The sequence below is a fragment of the Equus przewalskii genome, chromosome 13 (assembly GCF_037783145.1).
Source record: "Equus przewalskii isolate Varuska chromosome 13, EquPr2, whole genome shotgun sequence".
NCBI classification, from domain to species: Eukaryota; Metazoa; Chordata; class Mammalia; order Perissodactyla; family Equidae; genus Equus; species Equus przewalskii.
The window spans coordinates 88,638,416-88,657,853 of NC_091843.1; the positions used below are offsets into that span (position 1 = coordinate 88,638,416).

The 19,438-nt window shown below is 41.1% G+C and overlaps 1 protein-coding gene across 4 annotated transcripts in view; it reads left to right on the forward strand.

Moving 5' to 3' along the window:
* Positions 1-16,067, forward strand: part of ANKRD31 (ankyrin repeat domain 31) — a 174,520-nt gene extending 158,453 nt beyond the window's left edge. For 3 of the 4 annotated variants that reach the window (XM_070571633.1, XM_070571629.1, XM_070571630.1), the window contains exons 24-25: positions 5,240-5,342; positions 15,706-16,067. In XM_070571633.1, coding sequence (XP_070427734.1) covers positions 5,240-5,342; positions 15,706-15,851 — 249 coding nt within the window. In that variant the 3' untranslated portion in view covers positions 15,852-16,067. Of the gene's footprint in view, positions 1-1,987; positions 2,114-5,239; positions 5,343-15,705 lie in introns of those variants that run through there. The other variant, XM_070571632.1, reaches the window with a different exon arrangement.
* Positions 16,068-19,438: the final 3,371 nt, after the last annotated feature.

Here is a 19,438-nt window from a genome sequence, read left to right on the forward strand (position 1 = left end):
TTGGGGTAACTCCTGAATTCACAGTCACTTCTTGATGAAAGGAGCTTTTTCTGCATTGGTAAATGTAAACATTTCTACTGACTAGTTCTGAGAGTGGTGGTAGGACAATGGGGCCAGGAGTGGTTGGTCGTCAGCCAAGTAATGCCAGAAAACTAGGGCTTGTCCTATGTCAGACAGGATGACAGAACCGCTGCACACAGAGATGACTCATCCTTCCTACCCAAGCAGCTGGGCTGCTGTGCAGCCTTGCCAAGGGCATCCTGATGCTCCCTCCCACCGTCGTCACTGATTCCACTCACTGCTGCAGTCTCCCAGCTGTTAGGCTTCATCCTGATGTGGCCGAGTGATCTCCGGGTGGGAGACAGGGGACCAAGCTAGTTCCTGGTTCCACTCTTGAGTTATGCGATCTGGGCAATGGTTTTCAATCTTGCTTACACATTAGAATCACTTGGGGAGCTTTTAAAAATTACAGATGCCTAGTGGGCCGCAGCCCCGGAGGGCCTGGCTTGGAGACTAGGTGGCAGTGTTTTTAAAAGCTCTCCAGGTGACTCTAATTTGCATCCTGGCTTGAGAATCACTGAGCTGGGTCAAGTTGTTTAACCTTTCTGAACCTCAGTTTTCTTATGTATAAAATAAGTAGTATTGCTAAATGGTCTCAAAAGACCCTTCCAACTTGGAGAATCTAGATTGTAAACCTGCGTGGTTTATAAAGCAGTTTTATGTATATTCTTTCACAACAACCCCATGAGGTAAGAAGGTCAAGTATTATCTCTATTTATGCACATGAAAACAGGATTGCAGAGGGTTAAGTGACCTGATTAGCCTAAGGCCAGTAAATGCCAGTACCAGGACTAGAACCTGATTCCCTGTACACTGCTTTCCACATTTACAACAGTGGCACAAGGGAGGCTCACATTCCTTCCACTGGAAACAGGTTGTCCCAACTCAAAATAGCACCAAGTATCATCCAGCTGCCTTCATGCATTTATACAAAGCGTCATTCTTGTACAGCAAAAATTACCCACTTCCACAGGAAAAAATGCCTTTCTGTGATACAGTTGCAGTATGAAAATCATAAGAATGGCAATGACAGTTCATTTTTGTGAATGCAGAGGACTGGATTTATGCAGATGAAAAGTAGACTGCCATTTTGGACAGTGACTCAAGGAGCACTGACAGATCTCTCATGCAAACACGCTTCCCATCTGGATGCCTTACTGTCTGAATTTCCACACTTATAAATTCGCTCCTTTGAATTTAGTATTGACTTTTCCCTATGGTCCCCCCCTCACCCTACACACTTTCTAAAAAAAATTCCTCCCACCACTATGATTACGAATATCAAGATATGGGAAGGTTGAGGTAGGAGTATAGGAACTGATGGGAATTATTGATCTGGACAAACAGCAAGCCTCATTCAATCAAATAATCACACTCTCAACGTGTCTGAAACCTCTTGTGAGCCCAGTTCTACTCAGGAAGACATGGTTGGAGATGTGGGCCCTTTTAAAATACAAATATGCAAGAGTTGGAAATCCTGAAGACGGAATAGTGTGAAAGGCCTGCTGCCCTTCCCTTTCCTCTGGCTGCATGGAGGGTCTGGGGAGTGAAGGAGGAGGGGCTCGAGGGCGGGGATTGGGACGAGGTGGGTCAGGCGAAGGTGGATTTCACTTGCATCTTTATTTCCCCAGGATCAGCTCTTTCAAGGCAGTTTTTATACTTTGTTACTACTTTCTGTCTTGCTTTCTGAATTCCAAGGGAAATATTTCATTTGAGAATTTTTTTTTTTAGCCAAAATGTGTTTTTGTGTTACAGTTAACATAAAAGAAAACGTAGTTTTCTTTTATTTCTTTGCCTTTTTCCACCCCTGAGATCAAAAACAATTCTTCTTTCCTCTTTCTTCCTCTTGGGGTGGTGAAAATTTGTTGAGACTTGCTTCTTAGAGCTAGAAATGGAATTAAACAGCCATTTGATCATCCATGAACAGATTCCCATTAGTCAATACCAACAAATGGTTTTTCTGAAGACATACGACAAATGGATTGATACTTTCAAATAAAATGGAGCCCTAGAAGGAATACAAATTCTTGGACACCTCTTTAATATTCAAAGGCAGGTTATGTTTTATATTTTTTCTTGATGCATATTAGTACATAGAGTATAGAGAAACCTTTGTTACTGCAATTAATGACAATTCATACTGTACCTTATTTCTTCAGATAACTTATGAAATAAAGTTAATTGATCATTTCAGTTAGCTCATTAACTACATTTCCAGAATAGTGGCTGGCTGAATCATCCATCTACCCAAAACACACACCCACACACACCCCACACACACCACTTCTTCCCTAAGCATGATACTGGGGAATCAGCATAGACTGATTTCTGAGGAATAATGTGTTGTAAGAGCTTCAGGGGACGCATCGGTGGCCTTAGGGTGAAGCACCCGTGCCATTCTGCCCGTTAGAAAGCAAGGACACAGAGACCTACAGATCCCTCACCTGTAGCTCCGACTCTTACTCGTTCTCCTCTGGGGAAGGCGGCACCCCATCAGCTGCCTTTCATCAGAGAAGGGGTTTGGGTGGTGGAGTTGCTGGGATCCCTGTAGGCTGTGTCAGCCAAGACCCTAAGAAGCTAGCTACAGCTCTTCCTGCATGCATCTGTCAGAGCCTAGCGGCTGAGCTAGATTTGGATCCAGTGAGATTTAATTCAGGATGCAGAGCTGGAGTCACAGGTAAGTGTGACGGCTGTTTGCTCTCATGCTTTAGCCGACTGGAACACAGACACTGTTATGAAGTGGACACGGACGGTTTCCAGAAGTGACCTAGTGCCTGTTCATTATTATCCTTGTTCAATAAGTCACTCCTACCTTGTGGAAAATAGATTTTTAACTCAGTGGATTTTCTTAAAACTGTGTTCTTTGTATGTCTGAATTACCCCCTAGTGGTATGTGTAAGACCTATGGGGACTCATGACCGCTAAGGCTACTAAGGTACAATTTAACACCTTGTATTACCCAGCAGTAACTGATAAAAGTGTACTTTAAATCTGACATGTAGGTAAAAACATGCTGAGCCTGCATGTTGATGAGTGTGCAAGGTGTGTGGGATATTGTCAGAGCATAATATGAACAGAATCCATTGTTGCTAACTGTTAGTTGATTAGAGCACGGACAGATGGCATTTCGGGGCCTTGCTTCTCCTTCTTCCATGGCCAGGGAGGATTGCTTAGCACACGGAGCATTCCAGGTCTGTGCTATTTCTATTCCCAGGTTTTGTATGGTCATGGGATTGAGCCCAAAGGGTCCCACACCTTCCAGATCCCCTGGGCCTTCCTCAGCCTGTCCAGTAACAAGCAGTTATTGAGCACTCAGGATGTGCTAGACAGTATGCCAGATCCTCTTCACATCTTATCTCTTTTAATCCTCACAACAACTCAGTAAGCTGGAGGTACTTGTTTTACAAATGCACAAACTGAGACTTGGAGAATTTAAGGATCTTGCTTAAGAGCAGGGACTTCAAAGTTTTTTCCCCAGCATTGTCAGGCACTGGTGAAGTACTGGGGCCAGCCCGGTGGCGCAGCAATGAAGTTTGCACATTCTGCTTCGGCAGCCTGGGGTTTGCCGGTTTGGATCCCAGGTGTGGACCTACACACCGCTTGTCAAGCCATGCTGTGGCAGGTGTCCCACGTATAAAGTAGAAGAAGATGGACATGGATGTTAGCTCAGGGCCAGTCTTCCTCAGCAAAAAGAGGAGGATTGGTGGCAGAGGTTAGCTCAGGGCTAATCTTCCTCAAAATAAATAAATAAATAAATAAAATGTGATACAGATCCTGTTTTCAAGGAGCTTATAGTTTAATGGAAACAGACACATTAACACATAATTTCATTTAAATAGGACAAATGCCTTGAAATATGAGCACAGAAGTTATGGGAACCTAGAGGAGCATCATTACTTGAGCTTAGAGGTCATAGAAAGGCATCCTGGAGAAAGGGATGTTCAAGGTGAGAAGTGTAGCTGCAGTGAACCTAGCTTCTGGGATCTTTTATGAGATCGCCCTAGAACTAAGAGTGGAGGGGCTGGCCTGGTGGCGCAGCAGTTAGGTTTGCACGTTTCACTTCGACGGCCTGAGGTTCGCCGGTTTGGATCCTGGGTGCGGACATGGCACTGCTTGACAAGCCATGCTGTGGTAGGCTTCGCACGTATAAAGTAGAGGAAGATGGGCACGGATGTTAGCTGAGGGCCAGTCTTCCTCAGCAAAAAGAGGAGGATTGGCAGCAGTTAGCTCAGGGCTAATCTTCCTCAAAAAAAAAAAAAGTGGAGAACCCAAAGGCCTTCAGGCCCAGAACATTTCTTTCTTTTTTTTTTCTTTATATTGTCAGGCTTTTTTTTTTTTTTACTATCTTTTTTTTTTATTGAGTTATTGATAGGTTACAATCTTGTGAAATTTCAATTGTACATTAATGTTTGTCAGTCATGTTGTAGGTGCACCACTTCACCCTTTGTGCCCACCCCCCCAACCCACCTTTCCCCTGGTATCCACTAAACTGTTCTTAGTCCATAATTTTAAATTCCTCATATGAGTGGAGTCCAGGCCCAGAACATTTCTTACAGGTGTTTGCCAGTCTGCCATAGCCCGGCCCTGTCATGTGTAGCTATTTCTAAGCTGTGTCCTTTTGGGCTAATAAACAATAGCTAAGTTCACAAATAAATCAAAAAGCCCAGAAAACTTGGAAGCATAGACCTGAGATATTATTAATCTAATCAGTTAAGTATCTGATTTTTTTGGAAAGAACCATTACTTTTATGTCTTAATTTTATTAATGCAACATTAATTTTCTTTAAGTTATAAGGTAGCAAGTGCTGGATTAATGGTTGTTGAATAAGTAAATGGATGAGAGAGTTAATGATATACAACACGGGTCAACAAATTTTTTCTGTAAAGGGCCAGAAAATAAATACTTCAGGCTTTATAAGCAAATGGTCTCTGTTGCAACTACTCAATCTTCTTGTAGCACAAAAGCAGCCATAGATGTTAACTAAAGGAATGGGTATCACTGTGTTCTAATAAAACTTTTTTTACAAAAAAAGGTGCAGCCCACACTTGGCTCTGGGCTGTTTGCCAATCTGTAATATACAACAATCAATACTTTACCAAAGTTACAACTTGTAAGAGACAGGTGCATTTGCTTCTTATAAAATGTATGATTTTAAATTCTGTGCTTAATCATGTGCAGGTAACATATCTGGGGAAGGAGCTTTTAACGTATATTTCTGAGGAAATACCCATACCTCCACAACCCAATCTGGTATCTCAGCAACATCAGCCTTGTCTTCCAGGTACGTGCAGACCAACACCCATTTCTCAGTTGTGGGAAAAACACACCCAAACGTACTGAGAAAGCGATCCTTTTCTTTTTGTCTTTTTTTTCTTTCATTCAGGTGAAATTCACATAACATTCAGGTAACCATTTTAAAGTGAATAATTCAGTGGCATTTAGTACATTCAGTGTTCTACAACCACCACCCTATGTGGTTTCAAAACACTTGCATCACCCCAAAAAGAAACCTCTTACCCATTCAGTAGTTCCTCCCCATTCCCCACTACCCCCAGTCCCTGGGAACTACCAGTCTGCTTTCTGTCCATATGGATTTGCCTGTTTTGAATATATCATGTAAATGGAATCATACAATATATGGCCCTTTGTTTCTGGCATTTTTCACTTAGCATAATGCTTTCAAGGATCATCCACACTATAACATCTATCAGTACTCCATTCCTTTTTATGGCTAAATAATATTCCATTGTATATATATATCACAATTTGTTTATTTGTTCATCCTTTGGTGGACATTTGGGTTGTTTCCACTTTTTGGCTATTGGGAATAAGTGCTGCTCTGGACATGTGTATACATGTATTTGTTTGGGTACCTATCTTCAGTTCTCTTGGGTATATACCTAGGAGTGGAATTGCTATATCCTATAGCAATTCTATGTTTAGCTTTTTGAGGAACAGCCAAACTGTTTTCCACAGCAGGTGAACCATGTCGCATTCCCACCAGTAATGTTCAAGGATTCCACTTTCTCCACATTCCCACCCACACTTGTTTTCTGTTTGTTTACAGTACTCCATTTTTAACCATAGTTGATTCTAGGAGAATTTAAGAAACGACACCTTCCCTCACAATTCTCTCTGAATATATGCTGTACTTAGATTTGGGTAGATTTTCTTTCTAAGTGTCATAAGGAAAAAATACCATTGATTTGGCATGATTGGGTTCATTTTCCATCTTTTCTAAAAACAGATACCAAAATTCATCTTTGTTTTAGTGTAAACGAGTATGCTTTATCTGATGGAATAAGTCTTAGTCTGAGAAAACTGAAGAGAATGTAGTCTTCACCAGTAAGCAGCAGATTTTGAAATGCTCTGGGAAGAGGCCGCACACATTTCTGAAAGACAGACATAACTGATGTCACGTTACCCTTCTCTGCCACTGCAGCCCCTGTTTTTTTACCCCGGTGTCCCTGTCTCAGAGTAATTGGGGACAGTGTAGGCAGGGAGGAGGTACAAAACAGAAAATGATGATTCTGTGATAAGAGGCAAGAACCAGAGATTACTATCTCCCAGCCCTAACCAGGGGCTCCCCAGGGTTATTCCTGTCCTTACAACAAACCCCAATAATTCAAAGTACTTTCCTATTCTGACTTTATACTGAATCCACCCTGACCTCTCAGGGTCCTTCTTTTGTCTCAAAAACTGGTTTCAGAATAGGGTGCATTTTCCCCAGTTTTCTGAAGACAGCCTCGAAAGTGCTTTTCATCATTTTGGGGAAACAGATCAGGTAAAACAACAATTGAGGGGAAGTTAAAGGGATCAAGAAATTGGAAAGAGTTCTCGTAGTAACTCCTGGTCTTTAGTTCCTGGCCGTCACTGCAGGTCTACCTAATTCACTCTTGGAGTAGGGCCCAGGAACCTGAATTTGTAAAAGTGATCCTTATGCAGCTAGGCCGACTAGAGATTTTGAATGACAGGGGTATCTCATTTCTCATGCAGATAATAATTTGAAAACTCTTCCGCCCCTCACTTTGATTCCGAAGAGCACCACTCTCACGCGCGTGTGTGTGTGCCCCCCCCACACACACACTTGGAAGAAAGCCACGCAAATCCTTTTTCCTCCTCGTTTCTAACCTCAAGAGTCAAAGCAGAAATATAAGTTCTTTCTTACATCACAAAGGTGGCCCGCTGCTCTCCCCTAGTTCTCGGTAGGCATGTCCAACCCAGCCCTGCACCTCCCTCCTCAGAGGGCTCGCAGTTCTCTGCTAGGTGAGCGCGACATAAAAATGGGTTCTGAACTACTTCTGTTGCCTTCAATATAAAGTTTCTTGTTACTAATTTCTTTCCAGAAATCCTGAGTTTTCTTTCCTTTAGATATTTCAGAAAATGTGAGTGCTAATTTGAGAACTGTGGAGGTTGCCAGTCTGCCAGCCAGCTGCTTGTTACCTTGATCTTGCCTCGGAATCCACAGGCAGGGCCCTGCAGGCGTCTTACAGGCTGCTCTTGGAGTTCTGTTTGAACCTCCTTAATTTAGGATTCTTTTGTACCTGGCTTTGTGGTATCTGACAGAAATCCTAAGACCTGGCAAGTTAGAAAAATGTAAACTCTCTAACTCTGTTACGAGGAAAGTGCTCAGGAGAGAAACTTTTTCCCTCTGCTGCATATCAAAATGCGGTCATGGAAGGCATGACTCTTGACACTGCAGAGACAGGAACAGGAAAACAAGTCCCTGTGGAGATCATCAGCCTGCTTCAGATCACCAACGTAATCCGTCCACCAAGGCTTTTTGATGATCGTGCTCTTCGGCATAGTGTTTTTTGGGAGTCAGGGAAAGTAGGAAGAGCTGTTTACGTCTTTCGTAACTAGCATGGCGGTGCGTCTGGTGTGCCCAGGGCAGTCCCTGACCCAGCAAAGCTGTTAGTAGCACTCCCTTCCACTTGCAGACATGCCATAGTTAGATGACCCCTATGGGAACCAAGCAGGCAGGTGTTGGAAAAAATGAAATTTGGACAAGGTTAAAAAAAAAAAGAGAAACTTTTTAGTTCCATTTACTTTTGTAAGAAGTGAATAGATTCTAACATACTATTGTGCAAATAGATGGTCAAATCTTATGTGTATCACTCTATATTACAAGTAATTGCTCGCTACCTAATCCCCTGATAGACTGAGAAAATCTCTGAGTTTAGAGAGGCTATTATGGGCTGTTCCTTCCTTTTATTTTCCCCAGTGGCTGGCACACAGTAGCTTCCCAGTAAATGTTCACTGAATAATGTTCATCAGATAAATGAATGAGTGAATGGAAGCATGAATATAATCCAAAGGACTGCTATTTTAAAACTAAATTTACTTGTGATTGTCTTTTTTTTGAGGAAGATTGGCCCTGAGCTAACATCTGTTGCCAATCTTCCTCTTTTTTTTCCCTCTCCAAAGCCCCAAGACATAGTCGTATATCCTAGTTGTAAGTCCTTCTAGTTCTATGTGGGATGCCACCACAGCATGGCTTGATGACAGTGTGTAGGTCTGCGCCCAGGATCCGAACTGGGAAACCGTGGGCTGCTGAAGTGGAGTGTGCAAACTTAACTACTCGGCCACGGGGCCGGCCCCTGACTGTCTTAATAGGTGGACATGACTAGACCTCACAGGCTGTAATGGAGTTTGTGGTGAAGAATTCAACAAATGGCAAATGAGATTTGGGTTAGTTAATATTATCTGCTTTATCTGATTTTCTGCTTTTTATTGTGAGACATAAAAGTGATGGCCCTTCGCATTTTCTCAGCCAGAAATTTAAAAGAGAACTATCCCTCCCCCACCCCTCCTCTCCCTTTTTAGAGAAATTGTAAAGAAATCTGTTTAACTTTGTTAACCATTTCCTAAACTTCTTTAATTGTATGATATCTGTTAACATTTCATGGGACAAATAGCAGGAACCTCAATATTCAATTTATTTCTACATATCATTTTGGGTCCATGGTATTACAAAAATCCTGAGTCACAAAGATAAGTGATAAAAGTTTTTAATCTTGCCATTTTAACACTTTCTTCAATGAACCAGAAATGACAGCTTTATTCTGAGTTCAACACAAAAACTAGTTAAACTGATAAATGCAAGTCAATGTATTGATGGACTCAAGAGTCTTAAAATGTGGTGTATTAACACATTTGAGCGTGTATGTTGTTTCTAATTAAAGATTTTAAACATACAAACACCAGCTGTTAAAAATGAAATTCTGTTGGTGAAACCCCTGAAGTCTCTGTCTCTGAAGCTGTAAAGTCGGATGAGACTCGGGTGCGTTTCCCCTTGAACTTGCCCAGCTGCTCCCCGCCTCCCTCCTCTCTGCCTCCTTGACTGCACTTCCTCTTCTGTATTATTGAGGAAATCTTCACTGATATTTCAGTATAAATTGGAAGAGAGGAAAGTGAACGTTCCCAAACTTCTATGTAATTTCTGATCACTGCGTACAGACATATAATGTATTTTTCACAAAGTTCTTTAAAAAAACTTTAAGATTGATTACATTTCATTATTTCCCTGGAAAACCAATTTTATATATTTATGCCCCCTTCGCCATAGTACCAAGACACTCAAAGCACATTAGGCTGAACGTATTCATCTAAGAAAAAAAAAAAAGTATCTCCTACAGTCTTTCTTGTCCCAAGCCATCATTTAATGTGCACTAATTACATAATTTTCTTTCATGGGGACCTAACATCACTATTCATTTGAAAATAGAACATGGTTTTCCAGGAAAAAGTACTCTATTTTTGTTTTAAATAAAAACGGTCCTTGAGCCACTGATAATCTGTTGTAAATAAGTGACTTTAAAGAAAGAGTTTTCTTCATTTCAGTGCTGTTACTGTGTTTCATTTCTCTGTACAAGCGTGTGTAACAGAGCACAAACATTCACAGTGCTTCTGTTTCATGTGGTTAAGACCTTCTTCAGCCTTAAACACCCAGGCAGATGGGGCCTGATAACAGAGCAGGAGGTGTTTATTTCAGCCCCTGTTTACAACGCTTCATTCTTCTTCATTACTTGAATCATAATTTGTTTTCATCCTTGAATCATGATGAACACTCTTTTGACCTAATCCATAAAGTGGAGGTTACATCTACTGATAGGGGATGAAAGAGAAGAAAAATAATCACCTGTTGAGCACCTGCCATGTCTGCGCCCTCTGCCAGATTATGTTACATACCTTAGGCCACGTCAGAGCTGCTTTCTGGTAGAAGTCCCGTGTTCATGTCCGTACAACAAAGGACAAAAACCTAAACATTTTACAAATAAAATCAAGTACCTCAAACCCAGTTCAGCTTAAGAACACCTGTTAAATTTCAGTTTTCCCCACGGAATGGGGACTTAAATAGTTTTAAACTTTGAAATGCAATGTTCAAGTCTATTTCTCGATTCCAGTATAGTTTTCACAGATAGATTTTGATCTTACCACTGTAAATCTATATCAAATTATTAATTTACCTTTAAATATCAAATCATATAATACTCCATCATCATATTTATCTTTTAGGATCTGTTTATTTTAAAAAGGCATTGAGCTTTGTATTTAAATAGCCATAATAGTTTTCCCCAGCATAACAAGAGCAGATGTGTTTTTACAGTCTGTTAAAATAACTCTTAATCACTTTGTCCTTGATTGGAATGATATGTCTGATTCATTATGAGAATGTATGCGTAAGTATGTTTGTTCATTTCCATTTGTAACTAAAGTAAGCAAAGTTTCCTTCCATAATCCTAATGAAATGTAGACTGCTTAGTTTGTAAGAATAAGTTCTGAAAGTCTGAGCTCAAGAATTTTAGAGTTAGAAGTGAACCTTATATGTCAACTAGTCTTGGGCCTGTTTTACAGATGATGAAACTGGGAGCCAGAGAGGTAAAATTGGTTAAATGAAAAGAGTTCATAGGTTAGTTATGTTTCAGAAGTGAACTATCAGTTAAAATAATGAATCTGGTTATTTTTGCATTTGATCTATTAAGGGAAATTTTTTAAAGAAACATTAGAGGTGGGGCTGGCCTGGTGGTATAGTGGTTAAGTTCGCACACTCCATTTCGGCAGCCCAGTGTTCGCGGGTTCACATCCTGGGCGCGGACCTACACGCTGCTAATCAAGCCATGCTGAGGTGGTGTCCCACATACAAAATAGTGGAAGATTGGCACAGATGTTAGCTCAGGGCCAGTCTTCCTCACCAAGATAAGAAAAAGGGAGAGTGGCATTAGAGGAAAAAGAAGAGTGAAAGTTAAAATTATTTTTAACTTAACCAATTAGCTTGTTTTTTTGAAGTGCTAATCAGTGCAACCACATAACATGAATAGTTGTGTGAGCCCATTCTTTTGCCTTGTAATGAATCTAGCAATTCAGTTTAAGTAGACTTGTGCAGAATATTTAAAATCTGGTGATATTACTTGAGGAAGATTTATTCCTCCTACCGGTCATGCATGAGCAGAGTGGCTCCTTAGCTGTGCACTTCTCTCCGGGATGCGGAACAGCAAGAAGAACCAAACGTCCACATGGACGGCTGTTTTCTGATTTGTCCTGGGTTGCTAAGTGTGCTACAGGTTAGAAACTTTGTTTACAGATCCCACAGGCCACTGACTTTGCCTAGTGAATCTACCTCAAGTAAGAGTGAAAAGTAAAGGGAGAGGGCTTCTCCCCCACAGTGGGGAGATTGGTGGTCTTCACAGCTCCTGATGGAAAAGTTCTTTGTCACAAAGAATCTACAAGTAGATGTCCTTGGTTATCATTGCAAAGATGACAATTATTTGACCAAACAGGGGATTAAGTTACTATTTCTCAGGCTTCTAATTTCTCCCTTCCTCATTCACAAAAAATATTTCAGTGATGGAACTTCTTTTTTTCATACTTGTTTCTTTTGGGCTCCAGAGTTAGGAGGTGTCTAGCCCCTTAAGCAGAAATAGACTTCTGAGCACCAATCCACTTAAACCTCCCCACAGTAAGGACTGGAAAAAAGAATAGTAGATATTGTCAGACTGACTGTGTGTGTTCCTGGTATTACAGCACTTTGCCTGTCAGTTTTTATTGCTGCAGATCGTAACAGCTTAGTTTTCCTAAGATCTTTCCATGGAACAGCAATGATTACTAATGGATCCAAAGTAAAAGCATCTCCTATAAAGGATATTTCGTTTAAACACTTTGCATACGATATCTGAATCTTGCTGCTTTGTTCCCTCTCTCAGCTCCCTACCCCCAGCGTGACTGTCAGGGTAGAGTGGAAGCAAGACTTCAGTGTTTGGGAGCGTTCCGTTTGGGGGCAGATCTTTTAAGGGTGTCCTTCTCGCAATCCTTTCTCTGTCCCCGTCTCTCTGCTGGCCCAAGCTGGGGGGAGTAGTAAGGGTTGAAGTAAGAATATAGACCAGATTAGTGGGGAAACTCTTGTTCACTTTGCTTTTATAGTTAAGTGCCTGTATTTTGTGCAACCTATTAAGTAACAGTGAATACACTGAGTACTATAAATGAATTATTAAATTTAAAAAATCTAAATCTCAGTTTCCTAACTACTTGGATTCTTTCTCTTTCTCATCTCACATAGTTGTACAAGGATTAAAGTATTGAAAAGTGCTGGGCAAATGTGTGATGTTATTATTAGAGCACAGAAACAAATTACAGAAGGATATGGTATATCCTGGATTGTTGTTGGTTACCTGGGCAAGTGGGAAAGGTGGGGCAGGGAGAGGGTGGGGAAAGACCATACCCATAGGCTATTTAGAGCATGTACAAAGACAAAACACTAAAACTCAGGTATAGAAGCCCTGAAGCCAGAAGACAACGTCCTAGAATATGCTGTGGAGTGAGCCCAGACTAGGGCCCGCAGAACAAAATCTCAGTTCCAGAACTGTCCTCAGCTACAGTAGTAACAGGTTCTTTGTTTCTCTGAGGACTGATAATGGAACCCACAATATATTTTCACTTATTTAAAGTAGGTATAGCATACTGCATATATGGTTCATATTTTAGGGAAGGAAAAAGCAAATAATTCTTAAAATATTACATACTGGCATTCATGCTTTCCTGTATAGATATATATAGATGTGGAGCAAAGGTTTGCTCAGCTTCAAAAAAGGAAGAAAAGTTAGTGAAGTTCTTTGGCTCTAACTTTGCTGAATGTTATTTGCCTGGAATGATTCAAATAACTTTGAAGCTTGTACTTTTATATAATGAAATAACCTAGCATTGTGTAGTTAACATGTAATTCAAGCTAGGATCATAAATTTGAAATCAATTTGCTGTATTCTTATATTTCCTTAAATGGAGAATACCCTGTTTAGCTCAGCTTTCTGTGTGCTTTTTGTTTTATTGCCCCTCCCCCCCATATATACTGGGAATTTTCTTGTGGATAACAACAAGGAAATTTGGAAGCTACAAGTTGTGGTCAGCAAAGGTGTAGGATCTTAGTCAAGTAGATAGTATGGGGGGCAGCACTGGCTGATTCCCAGTGTAGTAGAGGTGGTAGAGGAGGAGGAGAAGGCAGCAGAAGATGAGAGGTAAAGGGGTTGAGAACAGGTGTTTTGTAAGGAATGGCCTTTTTTTCCCCTTCCAGTCTGTTCATTGTGGAAAGGAAGCTGTTCTGTAAGAAACTAGGAGATGGACTTAATGCTATGTTTTGTGATGTGATATGCATGTTCCCAGAGCTTCATTTACATGGGTTCACCCAGGAAGTGGCACCTTCTGCTACTGAGGAGCCACTTGTAGTTTTCCTAAAGTAAGTCCTATGATTGTAGGAAATTGGAAGTGTCTTATGCTGACAGTGAACTTGAGTGGAGATGGAGGTGGGGTTTTGGCTGCCATGCCCTCTATCTCTTTGAAAGAGAAGTCATATGAATGGCCACTAGGCTAGAATATCAACCAAATAGGTCTTGTGGATCTGTCATGGCTAACCTATTGAGCAAGATATAAACCAAAACCATAGCACCCTACTGACTTTAGTAATAAAGTCAGCCTCGCTAAAAAAGAGGAGGTGCACCTAAAATGGTCCCTTTCTCTTAATTCATTACAGCCCCTAAGGAAGAGAGAGAACCCAGGTTCATCTCTAAGCAAAGCTAGTTTAGAGTGAAAAGTAGTCTTGAATAACACTTTACAGTTTTACAGAAAGCTTTCACGTATGTGGTGTTTTCTCATTTGACAAAGGTGAATGATGGGAATGACAAGGTAAAAGGAAAAAAAGGTTTAACCTTAGTATTGCTTTATTGAAAACACCTCTAGGAGTTACTAGGTTAACAAATGTCCATCTGGAAGTGCGGTTTTCTAAACATTTTTGCTATCTCAAGCTTCCCAAGTTTGGGCCAGTCTCTTTCCAGCACATCAGTTGGGAAGATGGGCAAGTTGCTTCCTCTGCCTACCATTATGTAGTTTCGTTGGTGATCTTCTCTCTGTGTTGGCTCATGTACAAGGAAGACCAGGAATAGGTCGTAGGCTTAAGCCAGGGTTTAAACACCGTGACTAGCATCCACTTTCTCTTGCTTTCCATCTCTCAGCTCCATCATAACAGCCTCTTCTCTCACCACCCTAGAGCTACGTGCTTCCAGATCCAAGTCCAGGGGGGAAGAATGTTGACATGACTCTTTCTAGAAGACCCAACAAAGATCTCGTTACTTCTCACTTCACTCTGAATGGATCATATTCTCAACCTAAATCAGTGCCTGTTCACTGATTGGCTTAGATCTAAATAAATCAGCAGGTTGAGAACAATTCACCAGAGCACATGGGCCAAGTGTGCGGGAAAAGGATGGTCTCCAGAGGCAAATTAGGGCAGAGTCACCACTGGAAGGATAAATGGATACTGAGCATCAAAAGCACCAGATTCCCACACAGACGTGTAATTATGTAAATCTTTGTATTGCTTAGAATGTTGAACAAAGCTCTTGGACTATGTGATATGTCCAACTGAAACTGCCTGGCCACGGTCACACACACATGGCATATTGGTGCAATCTGTGGAATAAGATTCAGTTTGCTGAATGATGTATAGCTCACATAGCCAATCTCTGAGAAGGGAGTCTGAGCCTGTGAGGGAAGTTGAAGGAACCAGGTTTAGGATCATTGACTCTTAGACTGGCAGAGCTAAAAGCGATACTGCTGACCATCCATGCTCTCACCTCTCAAAGGAGATGAAGTCCGCAGAAGCCGTATAACTTGCATGAGATCATATACCAAGTTTGTGCGACCTTGAAAATCGATCATCCATCTTCCAGCCTAATACTCTTCAGTAATAAGTAATGATAATATTAATAATAATAGCAGCTAATATTTATTGAATATTTGCTATACGTTAGGCAGTGGCCAGGCATTTCAGATGCAGTATCTCATTTAATCCTGATAAGTGTTTTATTCTTAATTTATGGGAAATTGAGGGCCTTGCACAACTGCCTTCAGAAGCTTCAGCATCCTTTTCTTGCCTTGGTGTTTTAGACTCCGCACAGGCTTCTTTCTCCCAAGGTGAGCCAGTGCTGGTTTACAGCTTTATCTCGGTACAGAAAATGGACTGAATGAAGAGTGAGCTGGTCAGAAAACCTTCTTGTGTGTGCTCGTGGACTTGAGTAGGGTCTAGAGGTTGTGATAAGTAAATTTAAATCTTATTTTTTAAAAGGCAGTTTTTAATTTATTGACACTTCCTTAAACAGGAGCTTCCAGAGAGTCAGTGCAGAGCATCCCACATTATCTACAAATAAATGAAATACTGTTAATCAGCGACCAAGAATTTCTCCCGTGCCATATAATGGATCAGCACTGGAAGTTCTACGTGGAATGTGAGGAGCTAACGTTCTAAAGCCTTATCTTCTTAGTAATTTATTAGGTATTTGTTCATATTGTTAACCAACATTCATATTTTATCTTGTGTGGGCTGGTGGACCTATTTTAACACACTTTATGAGTTGCCACTTAAGATGTGTGTTTACTGTTGTAAGAAAAAATATAACTCTTCAACTATTATGGTAGGATTAATACTTTTTTGCCATTGAAATAAAGGCCTTTTTGAAGTGAACCACATTGGCTCGCTGGCTTTCTTTTACTAACCTAAACTTAAAGCTGATCTTGAGTCAAAGCTCTGCCTTTGTGTCAGTAACAGTGGTTCCTCGAGGGAGCTGACACAGCTGCTTGCGAAGAGGCCCCAGTAAAGGGGGCCTGCCTCAGACAGGGACTCCAAGTCCAGTGCCTTCCCCCATTCACTTTGGAATTTATCTTGAAATCAAAATTAGAATTATGAAACAGGTTTATTTTAAGTTTCATAAAATTTAGCATAGATAGAATCGTAACTGTGCTGTCTTAGAACAAAAAATGAATCTTGTTGATTTGGGGGCTGATTCTTTTAAATATGCTTCACCTTTGACTTTTGCTACATTGTCATGAAGATTTTATTTTTTTTAAAGAAAAAGCTAGGGGCTGGCCCGGTGGTGCAGTGGTTAAGTGCGCACATTCCGCTTCTCGGCGGTCCGGGGTTCACTCGTTCAGGTCCCGGGTGCAGACATGGCACCGCTTGGCATGCCATGCTGTGGTAGGCGTCCCACAAATAAAATAGAGGAAGATGGGCATGGATGTTAGCTCAGGGCCAGTATTCCTCAGAAAAAAGGAGGTGGATTGGTAGTAGTTAGCTCAGGGCTAATCTTCCTCAAAAAAAAAAAAAGCTATATTCAAGAGCTTTATAGGTTTTCTCAAGGTCTGTCTGAATCCTTTGATAGCCATCCTATTTACTTATTTGTCATCACCCTAGGCTTCCAAATAAAGCTTTTTGACTCTGTAGCCTAATTCTATCTCTTCTCTCTCATTTGAGTAGAGAAGTCAAAATTGGAATAAAAATTGCTCTAGCAAGTACTAGAATTTTGGGGAGAAGAGAGGTGTGGCATTACTTTTTTGATATTTTCTTACTTTAAGTTTATAGAATCTTAAATATCTTTAGATTATACAAGAAACTTGTTAACAGATGCCTCTGGGGAGAAGAATTATGGGGCGGGGGTACTGAGAGGAAAGGAAGACTGAGCTACAGGTACCCTTTGGGAACTTTTGCAGTTGGTGCTGTGTGTGCATTCTTTCTGTTCAGATAAAAGCTTTAAGTATCTGAAAAGAAAGCTCCTGGAAAGATTTGCCTAGTAATGAAAGTATAAAGACATATTACATCATTTTATCTTTCTTCCTTGGAGACTTGGTTGAAAACGTTCAGGATAGAATGACCCTACATGTTGTAATGTTTGAGAACTGACAAGAATTTTATTATTCCATTATTGTTTTTGTGGACTGCCCTAGTTTTCTAAATCTTGAGTAATCTACGTGAGGTGGTGTGTTTGGCTTTTATTATTGAAGGAGACATTTAAAACATGGACCATTAGGAAATACACATACTAACATGAGAAATTATATAAGTAAGGGAAAAATGCAAATTATTAGACAATGTTTAATACAAATCGTGGTTGTGTTAAGTAAATAAAAATCGTATACCTTTGAGAGTATGTATAATATATATAGCCATATAAAGAAACCGTGTGTACTGTATAAGCTATGAGGTGTGCACCTGTATGTAGAGGTGGGGGTGCGGTGGGGCATGTGGAGTGAAAGGTCTGGATGCCACCGATGGAACTGTTTGCACTGCCTCTTCCTGAGGGCGTCGTACTGGGGAGGGTGGAAGGTACTTTTGCAGTTTACATTCAACTTAAAAAAAATAGACACACAGTTCTTTTGTAATTTAAAAAAGATTTTTAAAAGAATAATGTAGAAAGCAGGTATTTTGTTTGGTGATTACAATTTATAGAAGTCATACATTCTAGGTTTATAGTACAAGAAATCTTGGAATTCTAAGTTTTCATTTTAGTGATCAAATTCTTAATTTTCCAAGCCCATTTAAAATTTTGTATACCAACTGATGACTGACGTAACCCCCAATGCCCTTGAGGCATGCCGAGTATTGCCCAAACTAAACAAGAAAGGGTCCACTCCAACCAAGGTTAGGGTCCAGAGAGCTGCCTTACCCCCAGAGCACCCCGTGAGAAGACTGGGCGATTTGGGGCGTTTGCTAGATGTTTTGCCTGTTCTAGGTACTAAATGAAAAACCCTCAAGCCTCTGACCCTAAGCCCTAGAAGGGACCTCCAAGAATATCTAATAATCCGATCTTCCACCTGATATTTGCATCCTTTCTGTAAAACTAGCTTCTTGAACACCTCTCTGATGATAATACTGCATACCCAGCAAGGAAGCCTCTTCCCTTTCAGACGGGTAGTCCTAAGTGTTAGGAAGCTGGAGCCCCAGTGGCCCAGCCTCCCAGTCCTGTTATGACAGAACAATGCTTCCCTGTAACACTTGACAACATGGCTGGAGCTTGAGGGTATTAGGCTAAGTGAAATAAGTCAGAGGGAGAAAGTCAAATACCATGTGATCTCACTCCTACGTAGAAGATAAAAACAATGACAAACACACACATAGAGATGGAGATTGGATTGGTGGTTACCAGAGGGGCAGGGGGGCGGGGGGAGAGCGAAGGGGTGATTAGGCACATGTGTGTGGTGCTGGATCGTAACCAGTCTTTGGGTCCTGAACATGATGTAATCTACATAGAAATCGAAATATAATGACGTACACCTGAAATTTATATAATATTATAAACCAATGTTACCACAATAAAAAAGAGAGAAAAAGAATTATGGCCCAAGCTCCTAGTGGCCTGATTGCTGGCAATGTGCAAGCATACATCTTGTCCTTTTCTCCTCGGTCTCACTCAGTCCCTTTGAGTTCCTTTCCTGAGTTCGGTCCTTTATCAGTGCCTGTCTAGACTCCGTGCAACAGTAACCCTATCCCATTTCTCTCCCCTCTCTTCTTGCCTTTATAAAAACCTGCAACACTGCGCCAAGTTCTTCTTAAAGGTCTCTTTTAATTCCCTGCTGCTGCAAGAGTGAAATGTAGGCCCAGCAGTCAAGGCCCCTACTCTCTGGTGCTAACATAACCTTCCAGCAGCATCTCCCAATCATCTCTAACCTTTGACTCACTCTTCTTCTCCTTTCTTGTCCCTGTCATGGGCTGAATGGTGCCCCCTCCAAATTCCTAAGTTGGAGTCCTAATCCTCAGGACCTCCGAATGTGACTGTTTGGAGATGCAGCCTTTAAAGAGGTGATCAAGTTAAAATGAGGCCATTAAGGTGGGTCCTAACCTAATCTGGTGCCTTTAAATGAAGAAATTTGGACACATAAAGGAACACCAAGGTGCACAGGAAAAACACCACGTAAGGACACAGCAGAAAGGCAGCCGTCTGCAAAGCAAGGAGAGAGGCCTCAGAGCAAAATCACGCCTCCTGCCTCCTTGATCTTGGACTTCCACCCTCCAGAACTGTGAGAAGTAGTGTTCAGTTGCTTCTGCTCCCCAGTTTGTGGTAT